General features: G+C 43.2%; 1 protein-coding gene across 1 annotated transcript in view; it reads left to right on the forward strand.

Annotated features, from left to right (window-relative positions):
• supt6h (SPT6 homolog, histone chaperone and transcription elongation factor) overlaps positions 1-13521 on the forward strand; it is a 33698-nt gene extending 20177 nt beyond the window's left edge. The window contains exons 24-37 of the mRNA XM_031808974.1: positions 31-238; positions 570-717; positions 1478-1620; positions 2217-2357; positions 2573-2768; positions 6323-6468; positions 6989-7081; positions 7206-7319; positions 7826-7950; positions 8989-9101; positions 10527-10604; positions 10765-10952; positions 11669-11898; positions 12180-13521. Of these exons, the coding sequence (XP_031664834.1) occupies positions 31-238; positions 570-717; positions 1478-1620; positions 2217-2357; positions 2573-2768; positions 6323-6468; positions 6989-7081; positions 7206-7319; positions 7826-7950; positions 8989-9101; positions 10527-10604; positions 10765-10952; positions 11669-11898; positions 12180-12369 (2113 nt within the window). The 3' untranslated portion in view covers positions 12370-13521. The remainder of the gene's footprint in view (positions 1-30; positions 239-569; positions 718-1477; positions 1621-2216; positions 2358-2572; positions 2769-6322; positions 6469-6988; positions 7082-7205; positions 7320-7825; positions 7951-8988; positions 9102-10526; positions 10605-10764; positions 10953-11668; positions 11899-12179) is intronic.
• Positions 13522-17509: the final 3988 nt, after the last annotated feature.

The following is a 17509-nucleotide window of genomic DNA, read 5'->3' on the forward strand; positions in this document are numbered from 1 at the left end:
CCCCCTCACCTCTCTCTCTCGTCTCTCCAGTACTGACTCATACATCGAGGTTCTGGATGGGTCCCGGGTGCACCCGGAGACATATGAGTGGGCCAGAAAGATGGCGGTGGACGCTCTGGAATACGACGAGTCAGCGGAGGACGCCAACCCGGCCGGAGCGCTGGAGGAAATCCTGGAAAACCCGGAGCGCCTCAAAGACCTGGACCTGGATGCTTTTGCTGAGGAGCTGGAGAGACAGGTACAGGAAGAGACAAGGGGTTGTGGTGTAGCACACAGTTGTATAGTTATAGCTGTCATAGGTGTTATAGCTGTCATAGGTGTTATAGCTGTCAAATGTGTTATAGCTGTCATAGGTGTTATAGTTGTCATAGGTGTTATAGTTGTCATAGGTGTTATAGCTGTCATAGGTGTTATAGCTGTACAGGAGGACCTACAGGAGGATATCTCTCCAGGAACAGGGTTGGAGTTAACCTACAGGAGGGCATCTCTCCAGGAACAGGGTTGTAGGGTTATGGTAACAAGGGCATATCATTTTGACACACTAACCTGTGTTTTTCCTGTGGTTGTAGGGTTATGGTAACAAGGGCATCACCCTGTATGATATCCGTGCTGAGTTGAGCTGCAGGTATAAGGACTTGAGAGTTCCCTACAGAGCTCCTAACACCGAGGAGGTGTTTAACCTGCTTACCAAGGAGACACCAGAGACCTTCTATATAGGTATACAACCTTTACCTTCTATATAGGTATACAAACCTTTACCTTCTATATAGGTATACAAGCCTTTACCTTCTATATAGGTATACAAGCCTTTACCTTTACCTTCTATGTAGATATACACACCACACACCTTTACCTTCTATATAGGTATACACGCCTCTACCTTCTATATAGGTATACAAGCCTTTACCTTTACCTTCTATGTAGATATACACACACACACACACCTTTACCTTCTATGTAGATATACACACACCTTTACCTTCTATGTAGATATACACACACCGTTACCTTCTATATAGGTATACACACCTTTACCTTCTATATAGGTATACACGCCTCTACCTTCTATATAGGTATACACACCTTTACCTTCTATATAGGTATACACGCCTCTACCTTCTATATAGGTACACACACCGTTACCTTCTATATAGGTATACCACACCTTTACCTTCTATATAGGTATACACGCCTCTACCTTCTATATAGGTATACACACCTTTACCTTCTATATAGGTATACACGCCTCTACCTTCTATATAGGTATACAAGCCTTTACCTTTACCTTCTATGTAGATATACACACACACACACCTTTACCTTCTATGTAGATATACACACACCTTTACCTTCTATGTAGGTATACACGCCTCTACCTTCTATATAGGTATAAAAGCCACCCTAATTCACTCACACTGCCTTCACACACCCTCTCAGATTCTGTCAGATTCTACAGTTGCCCCGTCTCTGTCTCCAGGTAAGCTGATCACCAGTGTTGTGACCGGTATAGCTCACCGGCGCCCCCAGGGGGAGAGTTATGACCAGGCCATTAGGAACGACGCTACAGGGCTGTGGCAGTGCCCCTTCTGTCAACAGGACAACTTCCCTGAACTCAGCGAGGTGAGAAGTCATGTTCCCCAGGACTCTGACGTCTCTCTGATGTGTTCTAATATCTCCACATGATGGATTATTTCGTTCTAAATGATTTATTTGCTCTTGCTTTCTGCCTACCTTTACATTCTCCTCCAACTTTCTCTTCTTCTCCTCTCTCTCTCTTCCTCTCCCTCTCTCTCTTCCTCTCCTCTCTCTTCCTCTCCTCTCTCTTCCTCTCCTCTCTCTTCCTCTCCTCTCTCTTCCTCTCCTCTCTCTTCCTCTCCTCTCTCTTCCTCTCCTCTCTCTTCCTCTCCTCTCTCTTCCTCTCCTCTCTCTTCCTCTCCTCTCTCTCTCTCTTCCTCTCTCTCTCTCTCTCCTCCTCTCTCTCTCTCTCTCTCTTCCTCTCTCTTCCTCTCTCTTCCTCTCTCTTCCTCTCTCTTCCTCTCTCTTCCTCTCTCTTTCTCTCTCTTTCTCCTCTCTTTCTCTCTCTTTCTCTCTCTTCCTCTCTCTCTCTCTTCCTCTCTCTCTCTCTTTCTCTCTCTCTTCCTCTCCTCTCTATTCCTCTCCCATCTCTCTCTCTTTCCCTCCTCTCTCTTTCCCCCCCCCCCCTCTCTCTCTGCTAGGTGTGGAACCATTTTGACAGTGGTTCGTGTCCTGGCCAGGCTATAGGTGTGAGGGCTCGGATGGACAACGGTGTCCAGGGCTTCATCCCCACCAAGTTCCTCAGTGACAAGGTGGTCAAACACCCTGAGGAGAGGGTGAAGGTGAGACACACAGACCTGCCATACACACTGTCTCACTGTCACACAAACCAACACACACACATACTACTCTGGTCCTTTAGAGCACACCCACCAAGGCTTTGATTCCCCATCTTCTAGCTCTCTCTCTGTCTTCAGGACTCGATCTGTTGGTGACTGAAGTTGGTTCAGCTGTTTCAGTACCTGTACAAGTGTTCACCTAACTCCTCCTCTCCCAGGTGGGTATGACGGTTCACTGTCGCATCATGAAGATTGACATTGAGAAGTTCAACGTGGACCTGACATGTCGTACGTCTGACCTGATGGATAAAAACAACGAGTGGAAGCTCCCTAAAGACAGTTACTACGACTTCGACACGGAAACAGAGGACACCAAGACAGAGGAGGAACGCAAGAAGAAACAGCAGAGAACCAGTTAGTAAACAGCATTATAGAGAACTAGTTAGTAAACAGCCAGTAAACAGTATTATACAGAGAACCAGTTAGTAAACAGCCAGTAAACAGTATTATACAGAGAACCAGTTAGTAAACAGCCAGTAAACAGTATTATATAGAGAACCAGTTAGTAAACAGCCACTAAACAGTATTATACAGAGAACTAGTTAGTAAACAGCGTTATAGAGAACTAGTTAGTAAACAGCCACTAAACAGTATTATACAGAGAACTAGTTAGTAAACAGCGTTATAGAGAACTAGTTAGTAAACAGCCAGTAAACAGTATTATACAGAGAACCAGTTAGTAAACAGCCAGTAAACAGTATTATACAGAGAACTAGTTAGTAAACAGCCAGTAAACAGTATTATACAGAGAACTAGTTAGTAAACAGCGTTATAGAGAACTAGTTAGTAAACAGCCAGTAAACAGTATTATACAGAGAACCAGTTAGTAAACAGTATTATATAGAGAACTAGTTAGTAAACAGCCAGTAAACAGTATTATACAGAGAACCAGTTAGTAAACAGTATTATACAGAGAACCAGTTAGTAAACAGCCAGTAAACAGTATTATACAGAGAACCAGTTAGTAAACAGTATTATACAGAGAACTAGTTAGTAAACAGCCAGTAAACAGTATTATACAGAGAACCAGTTAGTAAACAGCATTATAGAGAACTAGTTAGTAAACAGCCAGTAAACAGTATTATATAGAGAACCAGTTAGTAAACAGTATTATACAGAGAACCAGTTAGTAAACAGCCAGTAAACAGTATTATATAGAGAACCAGTTAGTAAACAGCCACTAAACAGTATTATACAGAGAACTAGTTAGTAAACAGCGTTATAGAGAACTAGTTAGTAAACAGCCAGTAAACAGTATTATATAGAGAACCAGTTAGTAAACAGCCAGTAAACAGTATTATACAGAGAACCAGTTAGTAAACAGCCAGTAAACAGTATTATACAGAGAACTAGTTAGTAAACAGCCAGTAAACCGTATTATACAGAGAACCAGTTAGTAAACAGTATTATACAGAGAACCAGTTAGTAAACAGCCAGTAAACAGTATTATACAGAGAACCAGTTAGTAAACAGTATTATACAGAGAACTAGTTAGTAAACAGCCAGTAAACAGTATTATACAGAGAACCAGTTAGTAAACAGCATTATAGAGAACTAGTTAGTAAACAGCCAGTAAACAGTATTATATAGAGAACCAGTTAGTAAACAGTATTATACAGAGAACCAGTTAGTAAACAGCCAGTAAACAGTATTATATAGAGAACCAGTTAGTAAACAGCCAGTAAACAGTATTATACAGAGAACCAGTTAGTAAACAGCCAGTAAACAGTATTATACAGAGAACTAGTTAGTAAACAGCCAGTAAACAGTATTATACAGAGAACCAGTTAGTAAACAGTATTATACAGAGAACCAGTTAGTAAACAGTATTATACAGAGAACCAGTTAGTAAACAGTATTATACAGAGAACTAGTTAGTAAACAGCCAGTAAACAGTATTATACAGAGAACCAGTTAGTAAACAGCCAGTAAACAGTATTATACAGAGAACTAGTTAGTAAACAGCCAGTAAACCGTATTATACAGAGAACCAGTTAGTAAACAGTATTATACAGAGAACCAGTTAGTAAACAGCCAGTAAACAGTATTATACAGAGAACCAGTTAGTAAACAGTATTATACAGAGAACTAGTTAGTAAACAGCCAGTAAACAGTATTATACAGAGAACCAGTTAGTAAACAGCATTATAGAGAACTAGTTAGTAAACAGCCAGTAAACAGTATTATATAGAGAACCAGTTAGTAAACAGCCACTAAACAGTATTATACAGAGAACTAGTTAGTAAACAGCGTTATAGAGAACTAGTTAGTAAACAGCCAGTAAACAGTATTATATAGAGAACCAGTTAGTAAACAGCCAGTAAACAGTATTATACAGAGAACCAGTTAGTAAACAGCCAGTAAACAGTATTATACAGAGAACTAGTTAGTAAACAGCCAGTAAACCGTATTATACAGAGAACCAGTTAGTAAACAGTATTATACAGAGAACCAGTTAGTAAACAGCCAGTAAACAGTATTATACAGAGAACCAGTTAGTAAACAGTATTATACAGAGAACTAGTTAGTAAACAGCCAGTAAACAGTATTATACAGAGAACCAGTTAGTAAACAGCATTATAGAGAACTAGTTAGTAAACAGCCAGTAAACAGTATTATATAGAGAACCAGTTAGTAAACAGCCACTAAACAGTATTATACAGAGAACTAGTTAGTAAACAGCGTTATAGAGAACTAGTTAGTAAACAGCCAGTAAACAGTATTATATAGAGAACCAGTTAGTAAACAGCCAGTAAACAGTATTATACAGAGAACCAGTTAGTAAACAGCCAGTAAACAGTATTATACAGAGAACTAGTTAGTAAACAGCCAGTAAACCGTATTATACAGAGAACCAGTTAGTAAACAGTATTATACAGAGAACCAGTTAGTAAACAGTATTATACAGAGAACCAGTTAGTAAACAGTATTATACAGAGAACTAGTTAGTAAACAGCCAGTAAACAGTATTATATAGAGAACCAGTTAGTAAACAGCCAGTAAACCAGTTAGTAAACAGCATTATAGAGAACTAGTTAGTAAACAGCCAGTAAACAGTATTATATAGAGAACCAGTTAGTAAACAGTATTATACAGAGAACCAGTTAGTCAACAGCCAGTAAACAGTATTATACAGAGAACCAGTTAGTAAACAGCCAGTAAACAGTATTATACAGAGAACCAGTTAGTAAACAGTATTATACAGAGAACCAGTTAGTAAACAGTATTATACAGAGAACTAGTTAGTAAACAGCCAGTAAACAGTATTATACAGAGAACCAGTTAGTAAACAGTATTATACAGAGAACTAGTTAGTAAACAGCCAGTAAACAGTATTATATAGAGAACCAGTTAGTAAACAGCCAGTAAACCAGTTAGTAAACAGCATTATAGAGAACTAGTTAGTAAACAGCCAGTAAACAGTATTATATAGAGAACCAGTTAGTAAACAGTATTATACAGAGAAGCAGTTAGTAAACAGTATTATACAGAGAAGCAGTTAGTAAACAGTATTATACAGAGAACCAGTTAGTAAACAGTATTATACAGAGAACCAGTTAGTAAACAGTATTATACAGAGAACCAGTTAGTAAACAGTATTATACAGAGAACCAGTTAGTAAACAGTATTATACAGAGAACCAGTTAGTAAACAGTATTATACAGAGAACCAGTTAGTAAACAGTATTATACAGAGAACCAGTTAGTAAACAGTATTATACAGAGAACCGGTTAGTAAACAGTATTATACAGAGAACCGGTCAGTACAGCGGATCTGGGTCAGGGCTGAAATATGTTTATATTCAACTTTGTGAACAAAACAAGACTTCAATGTTCTTAAAGTTATTCCCCTTTTCTTTCCCATCCTCCCTCCATTCACCCTCTTGCCCCCCTCTCTTCTCTCTCCAGCCTATATAAAACGTGTGATTGCACACCCATCCTTCCACAACATCAACTTCAAGCAGGCTGAGAAGATGATGGAGTCTATGGACCAGGGAGATGTTGTTATCAGGCCCAGCAGCAAGGGAGAGAACCACCTTACTGTCACCTGGAAGGTATGGAGGGGGTGATAGGTCAGGGAGACGTTGTCACGGGGAGGGGACGTCTGGAGAGGGGAGGGGACGTCTGGAGAGGGGAGGGGACGTCTGGAGAGGGGAGGGGAGGGGATGTAGATGGGTGCATAACCCCCCCCCCCCCCCCCCCCCCCCCACAGTAAACAGGTGCCCTGATGGGCTACTGTATAAAACACAGGTCAAGCCTCCATCTTGAGAGCTACTGGCTGTGCAGGCTTTTGATCTAACCCTGCTCAAACACCAGTCAGCTTATCAAGGTCTTGTTGGAACTGCAGATTTTCTTTACAATGTTGTGTGTCCGAGCAGGGCTGCACCAAAAACCTGCATGCCCAGTAGCTCTCCTGGAGGGAGGTTGGCCTACCTGCAACATTTCAATTACAACCAAATACTGTTCGTCTTTATAAAATAATTCCCTCATTCAATGAACCGTTAATGTCGCGGTGTGTTGACTGACAGGTTGATGAATTTGTCGTTAGATGCTAATCAGATGTGTTATGTGTAGGTAGCTGATGGCATCTACCAGCATGTTGATGTGAGAGAGGAGGGCAAGGAGAACGCCTTCAGCCTGGGACACACACTCTGGATCAACACTGAGGTGAGGACCGTGTGTGTGTGTGTGAGAGAGATGGGTTGTCCACATACCTGTTCCACAACTCAAACTAATCTCTCTCCCCCTCCTCTTGTCTCTGTCTTTCTCTCTGTCCCTCGTCTCTCTCTAGGAGTTTGAGGATCTTGATGAGATCACAGCTCGTTATATTCAGCCAATGGCAGCGTTCGCTCGTGACCTGCTGGGACACAAGTACTTCCAGGACTGTAACGGAGGGGACAGGAAGGTACGGGGTGTGGGGGAATAACGGAGGGGACAGGAAGGTACGGGGGGAATAATGGAGGGGACAGGAAGGTACGGGGGGAATAATGGAGGGGACAGGAAGGTATGGGGGGAATAATGGAGGGGACAGGAAGGTACGGGGGGAATAATGGAGGGGACAGGAAGGTACGGGGGGAATAATGGAGGGGACAGGAAGGTACGGGGGGAATAATGGAGGGGACATGAAGGTACGGGGGGAATAATGGAGGGGACAGGAAGGTACGGGGGGAAATAATGGAGGGGACCACAGAATGTGACACTATTACAAAAGTGTTTATTTTGATTCACTTCAAAAGCCTCTGACAGAATATTTGTTTTTACAAAGAAAATAACCTCCTTCCTGTTTAGAAAACGTGTTTGATCTCTCCAGTGACCATAGTTTGTCTCTATTTTCTTTATTTATAGAGCTACATATCCTTTCTATTCATCCCCTCATCACCCTGTCTCTCCCCGTCCCTGTCTGTCTGGTAGAAAATGGAGGAGTTGTTGATCAGGTCTAAGAAGGAGAAGCCTACGTTCATACCCTACTTTGTCTCAGCCTGTAAAGACCTGCCAGGGAAGTTCATACTGGGATACCAGCCTCGTGGCAAACCACGGTGAGTTACCATGACTACAGCTAACTAACCCCTAACCACGGTGAGTTACCATGACTACAGCAAACTAACCCCTAACCACGGTGAGTTACCATGACTACAGCTAACTAACCCCTAACCACGGTGAGTTACCATGACTACAGCTAACTAACCCCTAACCACGGTGAGTTACCATGACTACAGCTAACTAACCCCTAACCACGGTGAGTTACCATGACTACAGCAAACTAACCCCTAACCATGGTGAGTTACCATGACTACAGCAAACTAACCCCTAACCACGGTGAGTTAACATGACTAAAGCAAACTAACAACGGTGAGTTACCATGACTACACCAAACTAACCCCTAACCTTGGTGAGTTACCATGACTACAGCAAACTAACCCCTAACCTTGGTGAGTGGTTGACGACCATAGAAATAGAATGAATAGAAGGGGTGTCTCCAAGTAAATGATGCCATAATGGGTGGACTGGCAGCCATTTTGAGTGTACCCATAGGAGCAAAGCAGGACATGTACCCATCAATCTGCTTTGATTTACAAAAAATAAATTCCATTGCATGAGCCACATCAGTTAACATAATTTAAATGAATATTCTACATTACCATGGAAATTATTGCGTCACAATACCATGCAGCCAATTGCGAGTGTACCCACGAGTTTACCAGTCAAATTGCCAGGGTTGGAGGTTCCGTTCATTCTATTTCTATTGTGTGGACCTTGTCCCTGACCTCATCTCTCCCATAGAAATACTAGGGTCTCTCCACACAGCCTTAAATCAAAAGAAATGTTATTTGTCACATGCTTTGTAAACAACAGGTGTAGACTAACAGTGCCTTTCCCAACAATTCAGAGCAAAATAGACAAATAATAACACCAATGAATAAATACACAGTGAGTAACAATAACATCTATACAAATCCTAGAAAGATTGTTCAGCATTATTGTGTTGACAATGGAATTAGAGTGTGTGTGATTATGACAGAGCTCAGAGTAGTAGAGTTATGGTTTGGTTTTGAAGATGTCCTCTGTGTCTGCAGTGTTGAGTATGTGACCATCTCTCCTGACGGCTTCCGGTACCGCTCCCAGATGTTCCCCACCGTTAACGGACTGTTCCGCTGGTTCAAAGACCACTTCCAGGAACCGGTACCAGGTACATACTGCCTGCCCATTGGCTAGAACACCTGTCAATCTCTCTAGACCTGTGTGCCACTGCTATAGTTGTGCTATGTTGATTAGATTGGTTGTAAAGGTTTTTTTTTTTTTTTCTCCTAGTGGTCATCAACCCTTTCTGAGTCAACATCACTTTTGCAGTCAAAAAGCAAACCGAAATCGACCGCTCATATAATAACTTAACACATGTGACATGAACAGTTTTGTAAGAATGATGTTTGAGTGATAAGCGTAGTTCGTTGTCATAGAATATTGGCTATATGCCTGGCCTGACAATATGGGTCTTCTCAGACCATATTATATATCAAAACTCGAGCTTTGATAGCAAAATAGATCAGTTGGTGCAGCATTTGCGAGGCACTGCAGACCATGTAAATATATATATTTTTTTTACTGGACTGATGGTACCTGTATCTGATGGTCGTGGTGCTTTCAAGACAACTGAGAACTCGGAAAACAAAACAAAAGGTCAAATCAAGACGTCAGTGATCTTCAGGTTGAAAAATCAGAGCTCCAGAAAGTTGGATGCCCCCCCCCCAGAGTTCCCATTTGTCTTGGAACGCTCGGAAGGCTGATATTTCTACGTTCCCAGTTGTTTTGAACACAACATTAGTCTCCGCGGAGGGAAGGAGAGAGAGCAGCAGAGGGGTCTGCCTGTCACGGTCCCTGCTCTCTCCTTCCTTTCCTCTGGTTAGACTTGACCAGAAAGAGGAACACAGTTCACCCGGTGGTCGAGGCTCGAATCGCACCGCATCTGCATTAGTCAGGCACAAATTCATGTTGTTCCAATGACCAGAGAAAGTGAAATACTCCTCGATATTAAAATATCCATGACGAGCTTCTAATAATCTTAAAAGCGCCGGGCCATCGATACGCTTGGCTCATTCGCTGCAGCAGCGGATGTACTGAGAAGCTGTTTTGTAATAGTGTTGATTAAAACCTTAAACGTGAACTCGCTCCTAAAAAAGAGCGTCTCTTTGCTGTATTCTTTGACAGCCTCTCTGTGGTCATGGTTTTACAAGTTATTACATCTAAGTTGGGCTAGTATCAAACTTTGCTATGGCCTGGGGTCGTTGAAGCTCCTGTGATTTGATATATCAGATTGGCCACCCAAGTAGGCGCATTCAATTTAGCCACAGATCTCCCAGTTGAACTTTTCAGACAACTGAAATGGTTCAAAATGGGGAACACTTTGCTTACCCGGTGCGCAGGGCTTCTCAAATCAAGCGCACCTCTCGCCAAAAGCACATGAATTTAAAAGGAGCGCAAGCCTTTATCACAGCCTTTAACGTTGGATTTTCTACAGAAATGTTTGGTGATCGACGAGGAATGCCTTGAAGATCGACCTGTTGGTGACAACTGTCCTATCCTGTGGTTACAATGTCTGTTTCCTTGTCTCCATCAGGCATCACCCCCAGCAGTAGCAGTCGAACACGGACACCTGCCTCTGTCAACGCTACACCAGCTAACATCAACATCGCAGGTCAGTCTCTCTCTCTCTCACACACACTCATCCCCATCAAAATGTATCAATCCTAAAGTTGATAAGCATTTTATCCAGTCAAATATCCGCTTTAGTAATTCTGGTGGATGTCTGATGCTACTTTAGGGTTAAACCTTTCTTCTCTCTCTCCGTGTCTCAGACCTGACTCGAGCGGTCAGCGCTCTCCCACGCAACATGACCTCTCAGATGTTCAGTGCCATCGCCGCGGTGACGGGGCAGGGGCAGGGCCAGAACGCTAACACTACGCCTGCCCAGTGGAACTCCAGCCAATACGGTTACACCGGGGGCAGCAGTGGGGGCGGGGGAGGCAGCTCCTCAGCCTATCACGTGAGTGGATTTTTAGCATTGCTTTACCGATGGTCCAATGGTTTTGTATTTGGGTCAGATGAAGGTAACCTCATCCACTGCGAGTGTGTAGCAACCACCTAGGTGTCACATTGGAGAGATGTGAAGTGAATAATGAGGTGTAGAATGTTCTTTCTCTGCTGCTGTTGGCCACAATGTGTAAATAGTGCTTCGTTTTAACCACTTCTCTCCCTCCGTCCCTCTCTCTCTGTCTCTCTCTCGCTCTCTGTCTCGTTCTCCCCCTCTCTCTGTCTCTCTCTCCCCCTCTCTCTGTCTCTCTCTCTCCCCCTCTGTCCCTCTCTCTGTCCCTCTCTCTCGCCCTCCGTCTCTCTCTCTCCCTCCGTCCCTTTCTCTCTCTCCGTCTCTCTCTCTCTCTCTCTCTCTCTCCCCCTCTCTCTCTGTCTCTCTCTCCCCCTCTCTCTCCCCCTCTCTCTCTGTCTCGCTCTCTGTCCCTCTGTCCCTCTCTCTCGCCCTCTGTCCCTCTCTCTCTCTCCCTCCGTCTCTCTCTCTCTCTCTCTCCCTCCGTCCCTTTCTCTCTCTCCGTCTCTCGCCCTCCGTCCCTCTCTCTCTCCCTCCGTCCCTCTCTCTCTCCCTCCGTCCCTCTCTCTCTCTCTCTCCCTCCGTCCCTCTCTCTCTCTCTCTCCCGCCGTCCCTCTCTCTCTCTCTCCCGCCGTCCCTCTCTCTCTCCCTCTCTCCAGGTGTTTGCGACGCCCCAACAGCCGATGGCGACACCCATGATGACCCCCAGCTACTCATACACCACCCCCAGCCAACAGACCATGGGTACCCCGCAGTACCCCTCCACCCCCCAGTCCTCCCACTCCCATGGACACACACAGAGCAACCAGGGCCACAGCAGCCACCAGGGACCCTCGTCCAACACTCCCTCGTCCTCCTCCAGAGGACGCACTCCGCAGCAGCAGCCTAAGTAAGTTGAGACGGAGAGAGACAGACAGATTGTGTGTTTCAGTTGAATGTGTAATGAGTCAGTTGATGGAAAATGTTTTTTTTTAAGTAGTTAGGAGTATAATTCTTGAAGAAATGCCTATGAATCCTGGGCAGCGGGTTGATCTGGAATGAAGAAGTTGTGTTCTGAATGTTTATAGTGAATGAGATTAAATAGTTGATTGCAGACTTTCAGATGTGGTTTTTGACAACATCCTAACTGGCCTGTACGTAACCCCCCGCCCCTACTGTCTCCCCCTGCAGGTCGAGCGGCAGCACGGCGGTGGACTGGGGCAAGGTAGCGGAGCAGTGGCTCCAGGAGAAGGAGGCGGAGAGGAAGAAGCAGAAGACCCCCAGGATGACCCCGCGACCTTCCCCCAGCCCCATGATCCAGAGCACGCCTATGTCAATCGCTGGAGACGCTACGCCCCTTCTGGACGAGATGGACCGATAGGAGAGGCCGGGGGGGGCGACTATACCCCCCTCCTCCCCAAATATACCCCCCCTTACTCTCATCAACTCATCCTTCCATCCATCCGCCTACCTGCATGCCCCCTCAGACCAGTCACATACCATTCAGATCGCCCTCTCCTCCCAGTCTAAACTAACCCTGCTCCACCTCTTCTCCCTCTCCTCCCAGCCTACTAAACTAACCCTGCTCCCCCTCTTCTCCCTCTCCTCCCAGTAAAAACTAACTCTGCTCCCCCTCTTCTCCCTCTCCTCCCAGCCTACTAAACTAACCCTGCTCTCCCTCTTCTCCCTCTCCTCCCAGCCTACTAAACTAACCCTGCTCCACCTCTCCTCCCAGCCTACTAAACTAACCCTGCTCCCCCTCTTCCTCTCCTCTCAGCCTACTAAACTAACCCTGCTCCACCTCTTCCTCTCAGCCTACTAAACTAACCCTGCTCCCCCTCTTCCTCTCCTCTCAGCCTACTAAACTAACCCTGCTCCCCCTCTTCCTCTCCTCTCAGCCTACTAAACTAACCCTGCTCCACCTCTCCTCCCAGCCTACTAAACTAACCCTGCTCCACCTCTTCTTGTGTCCCATTGGATTCTGTTTCTAGCTACTGTGTATCTAGCCATGTTTCTCTCCCGGCACATCTTCCCTTCCGTCTATCCCTCTCTCTTTCCTCACTGTATTTTTGCCTGGCCACATAGTCCAGTATTTTATTTAGTAAGGATATTAACTCTGTATGTCAGGCAGGCAGAGATGTCGATACAGACCACCAAACACTTGAAACAAACCGCTGACATAGATGTAATAGGACATGGACCTAATGGAGAAATGATTGTTTGGTTGTCATGACAACCGTTGTCCTTTTCTTTTAATAACATGGGGTATATTTTCTTTTTCCTGTTTGATTTTTTTTTTAAATCTATAAAAAGATTAGGAGATGCTGCCGAAAGCATCTGATTGGTTCGCGGGTTGTCTCATGCCGTGTCCCTTTGGCTGCATAGACCCGCCCCTTACCCTCCTGGTGATTGGCGGGTTGTGGCGAGAGGCAGCCTAACGAGCGTTTTTCCGAGCCAATCAGGAAGCTTGTCTGCGTTTTTGTATTGATGCATCAAAATGAATAAAGACACTGTTTTCAGTATGAACCCTAAACCCTGCACTCCTCACATGGTCTGTCAAACCTACACTACCGGTCTAAAGTTTTAGAACACCTACTCATTCAAGGGTTTTTCTTTATTTTTTACTATTTTCTATATTGTAGAATAATTGTGAAGACCTCAACTATGAAGTAACACATATGGAACCATGTAGTAACCAAAAAAGTGTTAAAACAAATCCAAATATATTTTGAGATTCTTCAAATAGCCACCATTTGCCTTAATGACAGCTTTGCACATGCTTGGCATTGTCTCAACCAGCTTCATGAGGTAGTCAGCTGAAATGCATTTTAATTAACAGGTGTGCCTTGTTAAAAGTTCATTTGTATAATTTATTTTCTTCATAATGTGTTTGAGCCAATCAGTTGTGTTGTGACAAGGTAGGGGTGGTATACAGAAGATGGCCCTATTTGGCAAAAGACAAAGTCCATATTATGGCAATAACAGCTCAAATAAGAAAAGAGAAACGACAGTCCATCATTACTTTAAGACATGGAGGTCAGTCAATCCGGAAAATGTCAAGAACATTGAAAGTTTCTTGTGGGAGTCTAGTGTCCCACTTGGCCAAAAGCCAGTGAAAATGCAGAGCGCCAAATTCTAATAAATTGCTATAAAAATCTTACTTTCATGAAATCACACATGTAAGATACCAAATTAAAGCTACACGTGTTGTGAATCCAGGCAACATGTCAGATTTCAAAAAGGCTTTTCGGCGAAAGCAAAGGATGCTATTATCTGAGGATAGCACCTCCGTAAACAAAGAGAGAAACGCAGAAATAAAAATAGAATTCATGCCTTCCCTTTGACGAGCTTCTTTTGTTGGCACTCCAATATGTCCCATAAACATCACAAATTGTCTTTTTGTTCGATTAATTCCGTCTATATATATCCAAAATGTCAATTCATTTGGCTCGATTGATCCAGAAAAACACCAGTTCCAACTTGCGCAACGTGACTACAAAATATCTCAAAAGTTACCTGTAAACTTTGTCAAAACATTTCAAGCTACATTTGTAATACAACTTTAGGTATTTTTTAACGTAAATAATCAATAAAATTGAAGACTGGATTCAATGCAGGAGGAAAACAAACTAGCTAGCTTTCTGGTCACGCACCTCTAACAGTACACTACAAGTGACCCTCGTTCTGAACAGGGCTACTTATTCATTACACAAATGAAAAACCTCAACCAATTTCTAAAGACTGTTGACATCCAGTGGAAGCGGTAGGAACTGCAAGGAAATCTGGATTCCCAATGACAACTCATTGAAAAGAGAGTGACTTAAAAATAAAAAACATCTTAATGTTTTGTCCTTTGTGTTTCGCCTGCTAAATAAGTTCTGTTATACTCACAGACATGATTCAAAGTTTTAGAAACTTCAGAGTGTTTTCTATCCAAATCTACTAATAATATGCATATCTTCTCTTCAGGGGATGAGTAGCAGGCAGTTGAATTTGGGCATGCATTTCATCCGGATGTGAAAATACTGCCCCCTGTCACCAAGAAGTTAAAGTGCAGTCTCAAAAACCATCAAGAACTATGATGCAACTAGACCTCATGAGGACCGCCACAGGAAAGGAAGACCCAGAGTTACCTCTGCTGCAGAGGATAAGTTCATTTGAGTTAACTGCACCTCAGATTGCAGCCCAAATAAATGCTTCATAGAGTTCAGGTAACATGCATCTCAAAATCAACTGTTCAGAGGAGACTGTGAATCAGGCCTTCATGGTCAAATTGCTGCCAAGAAACCACTACTAAAGGACACTAATAAGAAGAGACTTGCTTGGGCCAAGAAACACAAGCAATGGACATTAAACTAATGGAAATCTGCCCTTTTGGTCTGATGACTCCAAATTGGAGATTTTTGGTGTCTTTGTGAGACACAGAGTAGGTGAACGGATGATGTCCGCGTGGACATTTATATCGTTGGAAGTGTGTCCTTTGGTCTGGAGTCCGCCGTGTCTTTGTAAGACGCGGTGTGGGTGAACGGATGATCTCTGCATGTGTATTTCCCACCATAAAGCATGGAGGAGGAGGTGTGATGGTGTGGGGATGCTTTGCTGGTGACACTGTCAGTGATTTATTTAGAATTCAAGGCACAATTAACCAGCATGGCTACCACAGCATTTTGCAGCGATTCTCCATCCAATCTGATTTGCGCTTAGCCCTTACACCTCCAGGTTGTGTAAGGGCTATTTTACCAAGAAGGATAGTGATGGAGTGCTGCATCAGATGACCTGGCCTCCACAATCACCCAACCTCAATCAAATTGAGATGGTTTGTGATGAGTTGGACCGCAGAGTGAACAAAAATCAGCCATCAAGTGCTCAGCATATGTGGGAACTCCTTCAAGACAGTTGGAAAAGCATTCCAGGTGAAGCTGGTTGAGAGAATGCCAATAGTTTGCAAAGCTGTTAGCCAACCTTTGCCTTGATATTTGAAGAATCTCAAATATAACATTTGCATTTGTTTAATACTTTTTACATGAGTCCATATGTGTTATTTCATAGTTCTGATTTTTCACTGTTCTACAATGTAGAAAATGATAAAAAAAATTAAGAAAAACCCTTTGAGTGTCTAGGCATTCTAAAACTTTTGACCGGTAGTGTGTACACACACACACACACCTCTGACAGTACACACACATGCTTATGAGTCTCTGGTATTGAGAGAAATGTTTGCTATTGAATATGAAGAACGCTCTCCTTAAACTCCATCTTAATATATGTGAATGATACCTATGTGATGATGGGAATGATTCAAACCCCAACAACACAGGCTGGTGAGATTTAATATTGTCTTATGTCAAAAACCTACTGGTTTATTAGTGTTGCCGTCAGTGTACAAACAGAGATAAACTTTAGGTTTTAAACAGACAGACGGACGGGGTGTGTGGATATAACTTGGTCTACTCTACTGTCATGTATCTCTTTGGAAGACCAGAGAGTGAGCTGCTAGACTTTGTTTCTGTGTTCTAACCACCGAATAAAAGATTTAGTACTACCGGTAACCTTCTTAACTGATACCATGACGACGTCCCAGGTGAACTGAACTAGATTGTAAGAGATGGCAGTATGTTAGGGAGGAACTAGGGTTTAGCCTTGAGCTTTGCTTTGCTGTGACAACTTTTTTTCCATGTGAAGTTATTTTTGGTGGTGTAAAGCTGGTAGTTTGAAGCAGAGGAAGATTTGTTGTGAATTTATTTACTTGTAAACTAGATATTTTAACAGTTGTGTCTGTGAACTTAGCGTTTCTTTAAATCCTTTTGTCCTTGACTTTCAATCATCATGTGTGCATTTACGTCACTCTTGGGTATTCTGACATTTTACATGTGGTCTGTTTTAAATGTGTCCCTCTATTCCTAACTCCTGCCCCCTTAAAGTCCACAGATGTCCAAAGAGTGGATATCTGTGATCACTATGGAGATGGTTCCACCTAGCCCCTCAAGATGAGATGTGGAGCTCTAATTTGCCGTAGTGCGTTCACAGATCTGCACAGGTCTGGATAGATGAACTCTTAACGGGCTAGTACTAGGTCCTAAGGGAAGGGGAGGAGGCTACTGACTAAAATGTCAGTTATGTGAACACATTAGACCTTTTGTCTGATCCACAGATCATTATCATAATAAGGATTAATATCAGTGGTGAAAGACCTTGTGTATTACTGCTTCCAAGACAACAACAAAAAGCGAGGTCAAATTATGACGTCTGTGATCTTCAGGTCGGAAAGTCTGAGCTCTAGAAAGATTGCCGGAGTTTCTGACTTGGAATTCCAAGTTAAATGATCTTTTCAAAGCGATTTTTCCCAGATGGAGCTCGTTTTTTTCTTCTTCAGGATTTCCAGTTGTCTTAAACGCACTGATGTCAGAGGCACTGAAGTCGGAAGTCTGAGATTTCCGAGTTCCCCAGGTTTTTTACACAGCATATATCTCTAAGTGACACTGCCTAGTGTCACTCAAACACGTCACAGTGTTGTATTCTGG

This window comes from Oncorhynchus kisutch, linkage group LG29 (assembly GCF_002021735.2).
Source record: "Oncorhynchus kisutch isolate 150728-3 linkage group LG29, Okis_V2, whole genome shotgun sequence".
In the NCBI taxonomy this organism is placed as follows: Eukaryota; Metazoa; Chordata; class Actinopteri; order Salmoniformes; family Salmonidae; genus Oncorhynchus; species Oncorhynchus kisutch.